Source organism: Haliotis cracherodii, unplaced genomic scaffold (genome assembly GCF_022045235.1).
Source record: "Haliotis cracherodii isolate W230 unplaced genomic scaffold, xgHalCrac1.p SCAF_2, whole genome shotgun sequence".
Taxonomy (NCBI): Eukaryota; Metazoa; Mollusca; class Gastropoda; order Lepetellida; family Haliotidae; genus Haliotis; species Haliotis cracherodii.
In genome coordinates, this window is record NW_027266275.1 from 69,424,267 (window position 1) to 69,441,539 (window position 17,273).

At 42.7% G+C, this 17,273-nt stretch overlaps 1 protein-coding gene across 1 annotated transcript; it reads right to left on the reverse strand.

Annotated features, from left to right (window-relative positions):
* Positions 1 to 1,068: 1,068 nt before the first annotated feature.
* LOC139467757 (uncharacterized) lies at positions 1,069 to 12,182 on the reverse strand. Its single transcript, XM_071249264.1, has 2 exons — positions 12,151 to 12,182; positions 1,069 to 1,699 (listed from the first exon to the last, which is right to left on the reverse strand). The coding sequence occupies exons 1-2, from the start codon at positions 12,180 to 12,182 to the stop codon at positions 1,069 to 1,071; spliced, it is 663 nt and encodes a 220-aa protein (XP_071105365.1).
* Positions 12,183 to 17,273: the final 5,091 nt, after the last annotated feature.

Here is a 17,273-nt window from a genome sequence, read left to right on the forward strand (position 1 = left end):
GGGGGCACATCCGATAGTAACTGTGATCTCTTCAGTTCCACCCATTTAGAGTGACTTTAATGTCGACCGTATTGTGTTTATGTATCTTCCAACTCTTCATTAATCATACGTATATTGATACGAAATCGGTTTCCGATTGGTGCCATAAGAACATTGCATTTGTGACGTTAAAGATAAAAATATACGATCGAAGGGAAGTAACTCTTCTTGGCTTGAAATCCAACCACATCTTATCAAACGTCAACCGTCATGGTTTATAACTAGGAGTGTGTAGCACAATATTCATCACAGATCTATGCAATGAATAAAAATTGAATATCACAGACTTGTTTAATTATATGATGTAACATATGTGACAGCGGAGGTCTCATTTCCTGTAGAATTACTTATTTGCAGTTGGGTAGAATTGCGGGGGATTCATGTGTGGATTGTAGAGCTGGTTCACAGTTAATAACCGTACACATGGAGGAACAATGCAGGTCCAACACACTGGAACTGGTTTCCGAGAATGCCCTGATAAGTATGTTTTGTTATACATCTGGCATAGATGATATGTATTTATGTGCTGACATTGATGTTATAAGCATGGTTTTAGCTGTGGTGTCCCGTCATTGCTGTTCTAGCGCATGGGTGTTATGGTGTTGCTGTTCTGGTGCATAGATGTTCTGATGTTGCTGATCTTGTGTATAGATGTTCAGATGAGTGAGTGAGTTGGGTTTAACGCCGCTTTTAACAGTATTCCAGTTATATCACGGCGTGTCAGCTTAATGTGGGAGGAAAGATCGAAGTGATGCAGGTCTCAGACGTTTACCACTTCGGTGAAACCCACGAGCAAGGGTATGGTGCTGACAAACCTAGAAACATAATCGGGTCGTACCGGGATTCGAAACCTCAATCATAGGTTTCTGGCGTGCCTAAGGGACGCGACTCTGCACAGCGAATCGCTGCGTCTTTGACGACTGGGCCACCCGTGCCCCCCAATACAGAAGAAAGTGAGGAGATATCGCACACATACTAAAGAAAAGGTCATTCCGTAAGATGAAGATGCCGATGTAGTGCTCTGCGTCCTCAAGTCAGTCTCAGTTTGTTTTTCAAACAGACCAGACATGCGCGTGTTCTGATGTTGCTCTTCTGGCACAAAGATGTTCTGATGTTGCTGTTCTGGTTCTGGTGCATAGATGTTCTGGTGTTGCTGGTCTGGTGTATAGATGTTTTGGTGTTGCGATTCTGGTACATAGATGTTCTGGTGCTGCTGTTCTGGTACATAGGTGTTCTGGGGTTGTTGGTCTGGTGCATAGGTGTTCTGATGTGGCTGTTCTGGTTCTGGTACATAGGTGTTCTGATGTTGCTGTTCTGGTTGATAGGTGTTCTGGTGTTGCTCTTCTGGTTCTGTGCATATATGCTCTGGAGTTGCTGGTCTGGTGCATATATGTTCTGGAGTTTCTGGTCTGGTTCTGGCACATAGGTGTTCTGATGTTGCTGTTCTGGATCTGGTGCATAGATGTTCTTGTGTTGCTCTTCTGGTACGTAGGTGTTCTGGTGTTGCTGTGCTGGTTCTGGTACATAGGTGTTCTGCTGTTGCTGGTCTGGTTCGGGCACATACATGTAGGTGTTCTGGTGTTGCTGTTCTGGTTCAGTGCATAGATGTTCTGGCGTTGCTATTCTGGTACATATATGCTGTGGCGCTGCTCTTCTTGTTCTGTGCATATATCGTGTTGAGTTGCTTACAAGACATTTAGTGGACGGCTGATGTCTGGTTAATTTACCAGTGTCACTTAATTGCACTGTTAGACGAATAAATCATCACCATGTAACAAACAAGCAAGGATGTCATGTCACAATTAAGTACATCCTCTGTGATGTGGTACCTCATAATGTTCATGAACGCGTCTGAACATGTGAAAAGGACTGTCTCTAAGCGAGCTTCTTGACACATCCATTACAAATCACACAATTTCACACACACCGACACAATGGTATTTTGACAGACATAACGACAAGCTGTTGGCAAATGCATCGCTAGCACAATGAAGCCGACAGCATATCCCGCTCTGGACAGTGATGAGCTACGTTGAGGTCTCATGCCGAGCTGGTAACAGTAATTAACTTAAATAACCGCGAGAGCATATATCTGATGCAGATGTATTGCAACATAATCATTGTCAGCCATCTTGCTTTGAGTCATTATAGATTAAAAATAATTAAAACTGTACTAATCTAATCTAATAGATGGTATTTAGTTGACAAGAAAGGCGACGTCACGACAACGTTTCCCATCGAGCTGTCTCACCACGAACATAACAAGTCGGTAATAATTTATATTTATTTCAATCATCTTATCGAGGTATTAATCATATTGTCTTGTTCTCCATCCTTGACGCTGGAACTACGCAATAAGGAAATGGAGCCCTTGACACAACGCGTACATCATGAAACTACCGAACAATACAGATGAAAGTGAGGAGATATTGCACACATACTAAAGAAAAGGTCATTCCGTAAGATGAAGATGCTGATGTAGTGCTCTGTCTCCTCAAGTCAGTCTCAGTTTGTTTTTTAAACAGACCAGACATGCGCGATGCGTAACACATCTTAGCCGTTCACAAACATCTCGTTCTTTGGCATTGAATTTCCCCTGTCTGTTCCAGTACCAGAGAATAACATCACTTTCCATGGAATCAGTTTTCGACATTTTGGTGTGATTATATATACACCTACGCCCTATATATCATTCGGTTTGCACCGTGCATGTTATACTTTTATTACATGATATGTATCGTGTACCATACACCATGTTCACTGTAGCATGCAATATATTTTATCAAATTTATATTGTCCTGTGCATTAGATAATAGGCAGTACGTGTTAATGCGTCACTTGGTGACCATGCATTATATACAAGCTGTTACAGTATAAAACGCCAACACCAGTAAATAAGCAGTCTCGATTATCCGCCTAAATATATTTCATTGGATGTAAGAGATAAAATCGCAGTGATATGAATGGATCACAAAGAAAATCATAACTTCACAATTTGCATAAAAAAGGAAGTGTTTGTTTGTTGCCAGACACCATACAGGAGTACTCCTGCCAATCACGTCGTGACCAGACAATCAAGTGACGGACCAGACAATCCAGTGACACGATAGCGTATTTACTGATTTTCTTGAAAACTAGGACGATCTTTATTTTTATTCACGTCTTATGCGTACAACCATCCAAATGCAAACTATACAACGCACTAATATATTCATATATGACATACATTGTATACCATGTTTATATACCACGGATACCATACAAATACATCAAGTACCAAGCATTTCAAACTGTGCATTATATGATATGCATTATGTTTCATCAAGAGTATGCTACCCTTCGTAATATATACCATACACTGGAACTCATTTCCGATAATACGACCGCCTCCGTGGTCTAGTGGTAGAGCGTCCGCCCGGAGAGCGGAAGGTCCGGGGTTCGATCTCCGGCCGCGTCATACCAAAAGACGTTACAAGATGTGACTTGTTGTTACCATGTCTGGAGCTCGTCTTTAAGGGGCTAAAACAAGGCCTGACCGCGGAGTCAGTATTCTGTATCTGAGTGGGACAGTCGTGTTAAACTGCGGCATGGTATCTCAGTGTGCTAGGACTATGAATCGGCATCGGTCCGGACTAGCACAAGCAGCTACGCACACACGCGTGCATGCACGTCGCTACATTAGTGCAATATTCTTGGACGCGACGTTAAACCCTATTTCACCGCACCAACTATAATCCAACCCAGTGGGGGATCAGTCCTAGTCAAGTTCCAATAAGTCTCCGGCGATAGAATCTCATAATTGATCTGATGGTCTGGCTCGGTGTCTCAGCGTGACATGACATAAGTCACTCTTGTGTCTGGTCCAAATTCGATAACTTAATCGATTTAAATACGGATTGTTATTGAGTGCCACGTTAATATCCGATTTCATTTATTCTCAAGATGTCCGTGAAAATGTTCTCTACCCAAACTGGTGAAGACGTTAAAGATAAAAACGGGCGAAAATTATGGCGGTAATATACATTCGTTATTAACCAGTCCTTCCGGGTACATGGTAGATGTACCACACGTGGTGCTCGAACACAGTGTACATGGTACCACACACCTCCGGGGATGGTCGACACAATTCGTTGTGTTTGGGGCCACAATCCGCTGTACAGAGTTGCGTCCCTTGGGCACGCCCGAAACTATGTGTGTTCAATATTGCTTTATACAAACGACTGAACTTTTACCGATTTTATTGAATTTTTCCAGGTGACGCCTTCTAAGATACACATTGCTGCCATAGCCAGCTGTGCTGTTTTCACGTAAACACGGTTTATTTTGATTCTCATTGATTCAAAAACAGTAGTCACTTTTGTTCTTTTAGTTAGGCGGGGCGGTTGTGTGGCATAAGTGTTACAGCGTTCGCACATCAAGCCGAAGACCCGCGTACGATTCCTCACTTGGGTACAAAATGTGAAGACCATTTCTGGTGTCCCCCGCCATGATATTACTGGAATATTGCTAAAAGCTGCGTAACACCATTCTCACTCAGTGTTTTAGTTAGGCAGCATGTGTACACTTAGTTACAAGAAATATGCACGTTCCTGTATCACTAATTTAAACTTACTCTCTTACAACCGGGTTTATAATAGAAGACCACATCCGTGAGTGAGTGAGTTGGGGTTTAACGCGGCCTTTAACAGTATTCCAGTTATATCACGGCGTGTCAACTAAATGTGTAAGGAAAGCCCGAAGTGATGCAGGTCTCAGACGTTTACCACTTCGGTGAAACCCACGAGCACGGGTATGGTGGCACGTGCTGACAAACCTATGAACACAATCGGGGCGAACAGGGATTCGAACCCACAATCATAGATCTCTGGCGTGCCAAAGGGCCGCAACTCTGCACAGCGAATCGCGGCGCCTTAGACGACTGGGCCACCCGTGGCCCCCACATCCGTGAAGTAAAAGAGGCCTTCAGCAACCCATCCTTGCATTCAAAGGCGACTTTGCTTGTCGTAAGAGGCGACTAACGGGATCAGTTGGTCAGGCTCCCAGACTTGGTTGATGCTGACACCACAATGCAAGTCTGGAAACATCCATACACAGAGACCGTTAACCAGCATGGCCTCAAATATACGAAGCTGTTCATAAATACGGCATTACAAGATTATTTTTTGACTTTATTATTTACAGGCCACCAACCTATAGCTGGAATATGGATAAATGCGACGTTAAACAACAAACAAGCGCACAGCTCCATCTTGACTTTCGAAGTGTTTTCCATTCAACTCCTCCTGCGCAGCCATCGTCAGTAAAAATATAAACTGGTCGCTTTTGTGCGTTCTGTAAACAAGTCAGCTGCCTTACATTAATATTACTGATGTCACTTGCAACAAAGGTATACGCCCAAGGGGTTCCACGCACTAGAGCAGTGCTGCGAAGCTAGTTATATTCTCATCCACCCACCCACCACTTTTGCTGCGCACCGGCAGTGCTTCGACTATGTACTCGCCTTTCGTAGATAAAATTGCTGCTTGCAACCCCAACACGTTTGTGAATTCACACACTGAACTGAACATCACAACAACTCGGAAACACTGGACGCATGGGTAAAATGTAATGAAATGCCTCGTTAAAAATATATTTATTCATTCTGACCCTGCGTCGTTATTAGTCAAAAGAAGGTCTGGCGTTTTAGGCAATGCTTAAGTGTGTAGACACTTGAACCAGTTAAACTTTTACCGTCATACTTCTGCACCATCTGGTAGTAAACACTGGTACTGTGAAACAAGTCCTTGCCGATTCAGTATCAATAAATGGTAAAATAATGAGCAGTGGACTTCCCGAACCATAAATTCAATACTTCCTCCGTTCATATCAATTTTCAAAACACAATTTCGCATTTCTACGTTGTTATTTTCGTTTGTTGCTTTTCTGTAACTGGTTTGAAGGGAACTGAGTTCGATGTGCCTTTGTTGAGACACCCAAGTGTTTCAGGCTTACAGCTGGGACCGCACAGATGCCGGGTTAGTGTGTATTGTGCAGAATGCCAATATCATCTGTGTGGTTTTCATGTAATCCATTAATCTGCTATAAAACATCATAAGGCTTTGTGTATTACTGACGAACCTGACGATATTGTTATTATATAGTTAACTGGAACGATGATACCCATTGCTCCCCTCCAGTACCCCCGTGAAGGACTTCAGGATAATCGAATCCACACTTGAACCCAGGCAGGACTGTCCTGAGTGAGTGAGTGAGAGAATGGGTGAGTGAAGGAGTGAGTGAGTGAAGGAGTGAGTGAGTGAGTGAGTGAAGGAGTGAGTGGGTGAGTGAGTGAAGGAGTGAGTGAGTGAGTGAAGGAGTGAGTGAAGGAGTGAGTGAAGGAGTGAGTGAAGGAGTGAGTGAGTGAAGGAGTGAGTGAGTGAATGGGTGAGTGAAGGAGTGAGTGGGTGAGTGAGTGAGTGAGTGAGTGAGTGAAGGAGTGAGTGAGTGAGTGAAGGAGTGAGTGAGTGAGTGAGTGAGTGAAGGAGTGAGTGAGTGAGTCAGTGAGTGAAGCAGTGAGTGAGTGAAGGAGTGAGTGGGTGAGTGAGTGAGTGAGTGAGTGAGTGAAGGAGTGAGTGAGTGAGTGAGTGAGTGAAGCAGTGAGTGAGTGAAGGAGAGAGTGAGTAAAGGGGTGAGTGAAGGAGTGAAATTGACTTTTTATTGTATGTTTTACATGTAAGGCATTCTTAAAACAGTCACACCTGGGCATAAACAACTAATTAAACTGAAACCTTTCTTTGTTGTAAAATATTGTACCACTTCTTTGCAAGGTAGCATTTAGTATATTCAATTCTGCATTCGTATTGAACGTGACCGTTACAGGATGAAGCTGGCAAAAAACCCTAAAAAACATGTATGTGTATCATGGAAGTCACACAAAACCATCCCAGTAAAGTGTAACGTATTGTATAGTTTGGCGTCATGCTTAGTATTCAATGTGAAAATGCTTTCACTAGTTTGAAGATGCTTCTCGTCATTGCAGCATAGTCTTGTTTCCAGATGCACAAAAACATAGACGATCTAGAATACACCTAAAGGATATGGGTGAAAAAAATAACACGTTTTCAAACCAAGTAGGACACATATATGAAAACGCCGTCACCATTGTCAGAAGTAATGCGCCATCTAAACGTTCCACCACGTCACAACGTCATTACCTTCTAATACTTCAGCCGGAGAATTGTGTTTCAATAACCGTAAAATCCCATCCCGCGATAGAGGAATAGCAAACTTTAGTATCTCTCGACATCACTGACGTTTAGACGTTTAGTAAATCAACTATTTAATTCCACCCACGAGTCTGAGCCACGTCAGCGGCCATCTGAGTAACTGTTATGACGTTAAACATAAAAGACTTCCTCATATGGGAAGTTAGGTCGTCATTTGTTCGAGTTTGAAATGTATTATTTTCTTTGTAACACATACCTCTGCTGACTGCAAAGGAATAGTGAGTGAATGAGTGAGTATAGTTTAACGCCTCTTTTAACAGTATCTTTATGTTATCACGGCACGTCAGCGTGATGTGGGAGGAAGGCCTGAAGTGATGTAGGTATCTGATGTTCACTACTTTGTTGAAAGCAACGGGTATGCTGCTAACATATCCGGGCAAAGCAGGATTCGAACCGAAGGTGAAGGCCTCCCTGGTCTAGAGGTAGAGCGTCCGCCCGTGGAGCAGAAGGTCCGGGTTTCCATCCCCGACTGCGTCATACCAAAAGACATTAAAAGATGGTACTTGTTGTTACCCTGCCTGACGTTCGGCATTACGGGTCTAAAACAAGGACTGGTTGGCTCGGAGTCAGTAAACCGTGTCTGAGTGGGGTATTCATGTTAAACTACGGCATGGTATCTCAGTGGGCTAGCACCATAAATCGGCATTAGTCATGACTAGTACAAGCAGCCACACACACACACACGTGCATGCACGTCGCTGTACAAGTGCAATAATCGTGGACGCGACGTAAACCCTATTTCACCTCACCTCACCTCTAACCGAAGATCATTGATTTCTGGCACGCCTAAGTGACGTAACTCTACACAACCAGAAAATAACAGCAGGCGTGCCGTTACATGGGTTTAAAATGCACATAATTCCTTCATACGTACAGTGCGGTGTGTTTCTGTTATGCGAGGGGAATATGGAGGGCTCAATGGCTGCCATAAGCTTATGGTAGTTGTGGAGGTTAAGGTGATGATCGTTATTCTAATAGGATAAGAGTAAAGCAGATATCGTTATAAATGTTCAGAATTTTCAATATTGCGATGGGAAGATGGAAAAGACAAGCTGAACAGATGGGAAATGGTGGGCAATGAAGGGAGATCGTCACTAGAATGGATGAAGGATGAATAGCGTGTGTCTGAGAGAGAGAGAGAGAGAGAGAGAGAGAGAGAGAGTCAGAGAGAGAGAGAGACAGAGAGTCAGAGAGAAAGAGAGAGAGAGAGCGAGAGAGACACAGAGACACACAGAGAGACAGAGAGAGAGGGAGAGAGAGAGAGCGAGAGAGAGAGAGAGAGAGATAGAGAGAGAGAGATAGAGAGAGAGAGACGATATGTGGGGACGAATATGGGATGCGTGCGAATTGATAGGACTGAGCTGTGGGAGAATGATGGACCGGTGAATGAGGATTGCTAAGTAACAAACGTCCACGCCAGAAAATATCCGAAACAGATTCCAGGCAGGGTGGCAGCAAGAACAACCCGTTTACATCTTTGGTATGACGCATCCAGGCAGCAAACCACCGACTGTTCTGTGGGCAGACGCTCTATCCACTAGACCACGGAGTCGGTCAGGATAAGATTCCTGTGAGGACCTCACATCGTCTTAAACGATATGTCGAGATAAGGGATGGCTTTGCGCTAATTACGTATTACTAATGGGCGATAATAAGTCTTACAGTTGTAAGATTCAATAGCTACGTTCGGGGCACATGAAAGTTGCTAATTCCATTTCACTATCCAACAAGCGTCAGGTTCAGCGAGGCTATGTTTATTAGATTTGTGAACCCGAACAGCCAGCCGTCTAACCGTGGAGACTTCACGCTACAAGATGAATTAGCCCCAGCTCGCACTGATCCTCAGTGAACGGTTAACTACGTTGTTGTGATAGCAGCTGAACCCATCAACACGCATGCAGTTACATGAAGAAGATAGTGCTGATGCATTTCTTAACTCTTCGAAAGAATTCAAAGCCCAAACTACTTCAAATACACAAAATAGGTGATGTGAAATGGGGTTTAACATTGCGTTCCTGACTATTGCGCTTATATAGCAACGTGCATCCACGTGTGCGTAGGTGTATCTGGACAATTGTCGGTTTAAAATAACGCCAGCCTACTTAAACACCATGCGTCAGTTTAACATGAATACCTAACTCACTCAAAGTTTACTGACTCCGAGCCGACCAGTCATTGCTTTTGTTTAATGCCGATCGCCTGGCAAGAAAACAAGTGCCATCAATCACCGTCTTTTCGTTTGGAGCCGGGGGACGAACCACCAACCTTCCGATCTCCGCGTTGACGCTCCAACCTAGACTACGTGTCGGTCTACACTTAATAAGCGAATCGGGTCTTGTGACCTTGGCACGGTCTTGTGTTACGGTCCTGTGCTTGCTTATATATACGACAGAAGATATACGGTACGCGTGCCACGTTATCTGTCATCTACTCTTCAGATACCCCAGAGTAGCAGTTATCTCTTTCGTTTCTGACCTTCTGTCACAAACATTTATTTGTGAGATCTCATGAGACCGTCGACACGGCCTCAGGCTACAATTGACATTGCATTATGCTTCTCGTGTTCTGATTTCAAAACGATCTTAAAAACGTGTATGCTTCTCCCCATCTACCCAGGGGCGGTCTGGTAGCCTAGTGGTTAAAGCGTTCGCTCGTCAAGCCGAAACCCCGGGTTTGATTCCCGACATTGGTACAATGTGTGAAGCCCATTTCTGGTGTCCCCCGCCGTGATATTGCTGGAATGTAGCTAACAGCGGCGTAAAATAAAACTCACTCACTCCCCGTGTATCCAAATCCCCTCCAATATCCTCGAGGTGTAGGTGAACATGTGACCGTGTTTGTATTCGGGACAATTTTAAAGGAAACACTCACTTTTAAATGGCATTGTGGAATTCAATCAATAGAGACAATATATCCATAAGCAGCCATGAAGACACGACATTTTTTACTTCATACTTCTTGTTAGGCCTGCCCAAGCTGTTGCATATTCTGGAAACGCTGAGGTTGGGGGTGGGGTGGGTGGATGGGGGGTAGCCTAGTGGTTAAAGCATTCGCTCGTCACGCCGAAGACCCGGGTTCGATTCTCGACATGGGTACAATGTATGAAGCCCATTTCTGGTGTCTCCCGCCGTGATATTGCTGGAATATTGCTAAAAGCGGCGTAAAACCATACTCACTCACTCACTCAGACAGACGACAGCAACACGAACTGCAATGGGAAAATGGGATGACCAGTGGACGTAACTTTTTGTCCACACTATCATCAGATCCGTCCAGTTGTCGTATGTGAGACCATGATGCTGCCACCACCTATCGTACTCTTGGACTGCTGCCTGATGGTACCTCTCTCCACGCCGTCTCGTATCGTTAACGTCGAAGATCGGATTCCTGTGGCAGCCCTGAATTTGTCCCTAAGATCTGGTGAATAATGAATCTCCTCCTCAACGCAGTGGTGCGTACATATCGGTTCTTCCTGGGAGTTGTCTTTCTAGGTCTTCTTCCTTCCATGTTTTACGTGTGAAATGTGCAAAGTTTTGAGCGAGTTTTCTATCCGCGTCCAGTTGTAGCTGAATTGGCAGAGTTCCTTTAAATATTGTTCCAAATATGTGTCATACTTCTTAATTCAAGGTCGTGAAATATTGTTGTCCTTGTTTCCATTTGACATTCTGTTGGCATTTAATTATTACAACGCAAAGAAAGGGACTTACACGTTTTACGTCACATTCTGTATGTAACCTGAAGAAAGCCGGGGAGGTTTCCACTGCTTTGAACCGTTTCTGTAGATTAGTCACATCACGGCGTACCAGCTTGATATTGGATGAAAGCCAGAACTGATCAGGTCTTTGACGTTTACCATTTTGTTGAAACCAAAGAGAGCGTTCATGCTGGGAACAAACCAAAACAGGACGAACCGGGATTCGAATCCACAATTCTGCTTTTTTCTCAAACTAATGAGCTAATTCCTGCTAATATACATGAGATTCGAATCATCGGATCCTGGGACAAATAAGGGACGTAACTGTACACGGGGAATTGAGGCGCCTTAGACCACTAAGCTACCCTTGACTCAAAGACTCCTTGACTGAAAGGAGAATGTTTGAATTTTAAGTCAAACGAGACTATCCCCGCCTGCCTTGTCTTTTATCTTCAGACAAAAGCTAATATTGTATTGCAATAAATGTTCTTCAACAAAATCATTTTATGTTCCCCTGTGTCCCCCCATCAATACATATCGTTTTATAAACACACTGGTGGCAAACAATACGTGGAAGACCCCCTGAGCGATTGCATAGCGGAATACCCACAATATATTCAGTCACGCAAGCCTCAACCATTTAACCTATTTGAATTAATTACAGGACGGGTTATGTATTGAACCGTTGCAACGCTTGAACACACCATTTATTCACTGACATATACCTACACAGAATTCGCTAATCTGTTCTATTGATAAGTATGTTGGACGGCAATTAGATTCTATTTAGACGAGCCTTTTGAATAAGTTGTACATTTCGTACACTGCCATGATGTGTGACTCTGACCTTATGCGTTGAATGTTTGTCAGTTGCTGTTGAACTGGTGTTAGATGGATCTGTTCTGCTGTATTGACGTTCTTCATTGCGTGTGAAATTGGTTAATTATTACTTACAATGGAGGTTTTGATGTAGGAACGGGATGCGCATGTCTTGGCTGACAGTCTTCGTTCAACAAACAACTTGTTTGCTGGTGGATAGAGATGGGAGGATATCGACATCTGTGTGGACATGACGCCAGATGAGCACGTTTCGTGGAGGACGCAACACGACAGATACTCTTAGTGTAAGTTTTCCGCTACTGTACTACTTACTTCTCCTCCTCCACCTCCTCCTCCTCCTCCATCTACTACTGCTTCTGCTAATACTACTTCTACTGTTGCTGCTATTACTACCACTACTACTGCTGCTACTGCTACTACTACTTCTACTACTACTTCCTCTACTGCTACTACCACTACTACTGCTGCTACTACTTCTAATACTACTACCTCTACTGCTACTATCATCAGTACTGCTTCTACTACTTCGACTACTACTACTACTACTACTACTACTACTACTACTACCACTACTATTACTAATACCACCACTGCTGCTAATGTACTGGTACTACCACTACTGCTGCTGCTACTACTACTACTACTACTACTCATACTACTACTACCTCTACTGCTAATATTACTACTACTACTACTACATCTACTGCTACTATTACTATTACTACTACTACTACTACCTCTACTGCTACTTTGGCTACTACTACTACCTCTACTGCTACTGTTACCTCTACTTCTGACAAGACCTATACTTCTACTGCTAATACTGACAATACCTCTATTTCAGCTGCTGATACTGATAATACCTATCTTCTACTGCTGATACTGACAATACCCCTACTTCTGCTGATGATACTGACAATACCTCTATTTCTGCTGCTGATACTGACAATACCTCTACTTCTGTTGCTGATACTGACAACACCTCTATTTCTATTGCTAATACTGACAATATCTCTACTTCTGCTGCTGATACTGACAACACCTCTACTTCTGCTGCTGATACTGACAATACCTCTACTTCTGCTGCTGATACTGACAATACCTCCACTTCCGCTGCGGATACTGAGAATACCTCTACTTCTGCTGCTGATACTTACAATACCTCTACTTCTTCTGCTACCACTACTACTACCCCCCCCCCCCCCCGATACTACTGCTAGTACTCCTACCACTTCCACTGCTACTCCTACCACCTCTACCATTCCATATCTCAACAATTACCAATACCAATACCACCACCGTAACTGCTACCCCTACTACTACTACCATTACTACTGCTTCTACTACAACCACTACTATTAATCATATTACGACATATACAAATGCTGCTGCTACTACCACTACTGTTCTTCTGCATATGGTATACTTGGTAATAGTAAATCTCTTTAGAAATTAACAGTCGAAAGTGGCTACGTAGTTGTTGACGCCATATTTAGAAAGTGACGTCACGATATAACGTTTCTATTCTTTGACGTCGCAGATAAATTCAGCATATGGACAGGTATTTATTTCGCTTCATGTTTAGTGTTAATGACAATCCCTTTTTGGTAAAAAACAGTCTAAAATATAATCACTTTAGCTAACTCAAGTTAACGTTATTTCAACCGACCAATGGTTGATAAGGAAAGCAATATCTCCTCGGAGATGTCGTGTGATATCTACTGTTGCAGTCAGTATAATAAATAGAATTTCTGAAAGTATGTACTTATTCAGTGTCGCGACACTACAAGTTTTTTATACTGGTTCTATAGTTATGCTATGTCCCTAAAGTAAACTGTTGTTACTTCCGCCCACCACACAATCCCATCTGTCACAACTCTCACACTATATGTCTTAACAGAGTTCATATACCGGTACATGGTCTCTGCTCTTACCTACAATGTCTGTCCTTTCAAATACGAACCAATACACAGTTCAAAGTGTACTGCATGTGCTGCCATCAATACACCAGCGATAATTTCTGCTACTTCTGCTACTACTACTACTACTACTACTACTACTACTACTACTACTTCTACTACTACTACTACTACTACTACTACTACTACTACTACTACTAAAGTGTTGCTGTCAAGTTTCTGGTTCTTTTAAGCATGACGAACTGCTATTATAATGGTCTCCTACTCTACGTCAAACTATATCCTTGTCATATTGCTGACATATTACTTGGTATACTTCCAGCATAAGTATTTCTAAGATGCTTCGCTAAAGGATCAAAGGCGCCGACTGCGATAAAGTACACATTTTTCGTTGTCATAATGGGCTGACGTCATGACGCTGTTCAAATTACCTCCCTCGTGAACTAAAGTATCCTTGGTAACATCGTTCTTTTATTACTAACAAACAAGATGGGACATCCACATCAATATCGCTCGGTGAAATAGTTTATTTAAACTTGTGGAATAAATGAATATTATTCCCTGGGGAGGCAAGCTGATGGAACCGCGGGCTTTTCCTCGACACCTATTTAAATCGCGGGGACTGTTCCACAACAGCCACAGAATTGTCCGAGGTGGGCGTTGGAGCTCTGCCTAGGAATTATGGCTGTCCCTAGACGCAGACATGAACAATTCTTGAAGCGTTTCATAACCACATGTTCACCTTTAGCTCGGTGTTTGGCGTTCAGCAACATACAGCAATCGAACAAAACAAACGCAGTTGCTTTTTCTCCGTCATGCTCGTCCCACGGGGACGCCATCACGCCCCAGGCCGTCGATACTCGTCGGTTACGGTATCATGTAGTGGAACCAATTCGGTAAATACAGTATACCATGGCTTGCAGTTGTTCAGTTTGCAAGCATTAGTCGTGGAAACAAACCTTTACGAGTGAAAACCTACAATAACTAGCGACACCGAACGGCGGCTATATGTTTACGCGTGTTACGTCGGCCCCACAATGCACTTGTGGAATTGAAGTCACGTATTTAAACTGAAACACATTATTATATAAACGTAAATATAAATCCTTCTTATTGCTGCACGGGGTTATGGATAATCACTGAACGTGACATAACATGTGACTTAGTTAAACCGTAAATTACCCATTTTAGTTGTGTTTCATTATGTTCAAAACGTACTTTGTCTCTTAACAGGTGGAACAGGTCAGTAAGCCCTGTTCAAGGATTCAAGTTCAATTTCAATTTCAAATAGCGCTTATTACAGACTTCATTTAACCCTCGTTTAATATAACGCAAGGTTAGTCTTAAGTATGACATCTAAGAAAAGTACTAGATGTGTAGTGTAATAAAATATAGTTTTATCAACGATACTTCATTACACTACACGTGGGGGCAGGGCAAACATTTCGTAAATCTACCTCGAGCACTATTACAAGTCCCACAGTCAACTGATATTGCTGGATGTAGTCAACATTTATCATTACCAGCTCTTCTACCAGTATATTGGCACTATAAATATCACGCCGTGTCCTCCACGCCTGCAGAATGGATGCCATCGAGACATGTAGACCTACCTCAAACATAATACCAGCATCAAACCTACTCCAAGAGAAACACCAATATTAGCCATACAACGAACACAATGCCAGCATAAGCTATACACCAAGCATGATACCACTATCACCACTACTTCAAACCTAATCCAAGAGAAACACCAATATAAGCCATACACCAAGTACAATGCCAGTATTAGCCCTACACCAAGCGTAATACCTCTATCACCACTACTTCAAACCTACTCCAAGAGAAACACCAATATAAGCCATACACCAAGTACAATGCCAGTATTAGCCCTACACCAAACGTGATACCACTATCACCACTACTACAAACCTAATCCAAGAGAAACACCAATATAAGCCATACACCAAGTACAATGCCAGTATTAGCCCTACACCAAGCATGATACCACTATCACCACTACTTCAAACCTAATCCAAGAGAAACACCAATATAAGCCATACACCAAGTACAATGCCAGTATTAGCCCTACACCAAGCGTGATACCACTATCACCACTACTTCAAACCTAATCCAAGAGAAACACCAATATAAGCCATACACCAAGTACAATGCCAGTATTAGCCCTACACCAAGCGTAATACCACTATCACCACTACTTCAAACCTAATCCAAGAGAAACACCAATATAAGCCATACACCAAGTACAATGCCAGTATTAGCCCTACACCAAGCGTGATACCACTATCACCACTACTTCAAACCTAATCCAAGAGAAACACCAATATAAGCCATACACCAAGTACAATGCCAGTATTAGCCCTACACCAAGCGTAATACCACTATCACCACTACTTCAAACCTACTCCAAGAGAAACACCAATATAAGCCATACACCAAGTACAATGCCAGTATTAGCCCTACACCAAGCGTAATACCACTATCACCACTACTTCAAACCTAATCCAAGAGAAACACCAATATAAGCCATACACCAAGTACAATGCCAGTATTAGCCCTACACCAAGCGTGATACCACTATCACCACTACTTCAAACCTAATCCAAGAGAAACACCAATATAAGCCATACACCAAGTACAATGCCAGTATTAGCCCTACACCAAGCGTAATACCACTATCACCACTACTTCAAACCTACTCCAAGAGAAACACCAATATAAGCCATACACCAAGTACAATGCCAGTATTAGCCCTACACCAAGCGTAATACCACTATCACCACTACTTCAAACCTACTCCAAGAGAAACACCAATATAAGCCATACACCAAGTACAATGCCAGTATTAGCCCTACACCAAGCGTAATACCTCTATCACCACTACTTCAAACCTAATCCAAGAGAAACACCAATATAAGCCATACACCAAGTACAATGCCAGTATTAGCCCTACACCAAGCGTAATACCACTATCACCACTATTTGAAGGACAGCTCTAATACCACCCCTACTCTGAGCATAATACATGTACAGTAAACTGCGGTTATAACGAACTCAAAGGGGCAGATTTCTGTTCGTTATTGCAGGAGTTTTTATAAGTATAAGTACAGCATATATACAGCAAAGAGACGGGACCACAAACAGTTGGTTGTATCTCCAGTTCGTTATAACTGTGTTCGTTATAAACGTAGTTTAATGTACCCGTATTAGCCCTAATTCCAAGCACAATAGCAGTGCTAACTTACTCCAAACAAAATACGGGTAATACCAGTACCTGCCGTACTCCAAGTATATACCATGTATCTATGTAGTAATATAAGTATATATAAGTACCATCATTATAATACTATTTTATCATCACCCCTAATACAATAGTATTACACAATATACTCCCATTATGATACTGTTACCAGAACTACACTCAGTATAACACCATTACTATTTGAATGTGTGTTCTTTAACGCCGCACTCAGCAATATTCCAGCTATACGGTCT

Excerpts from the sequence above, each read along its gene's own strand:
- LOC139467757 (XM_071249264.1), bottom strand. The coding sequence starts at position 12,182 with ATGGAGGAGGAGGAGGAGGTGGAGGAGGAGAA. Across the intron at positions 1,700-12,150 it reads GAGGAGGTGGAGGAGGAGAA|AACAAGAAGAGCAGCGCCAC; the intron begins GTAAGTAGTACA and ends ATATATGCACAG.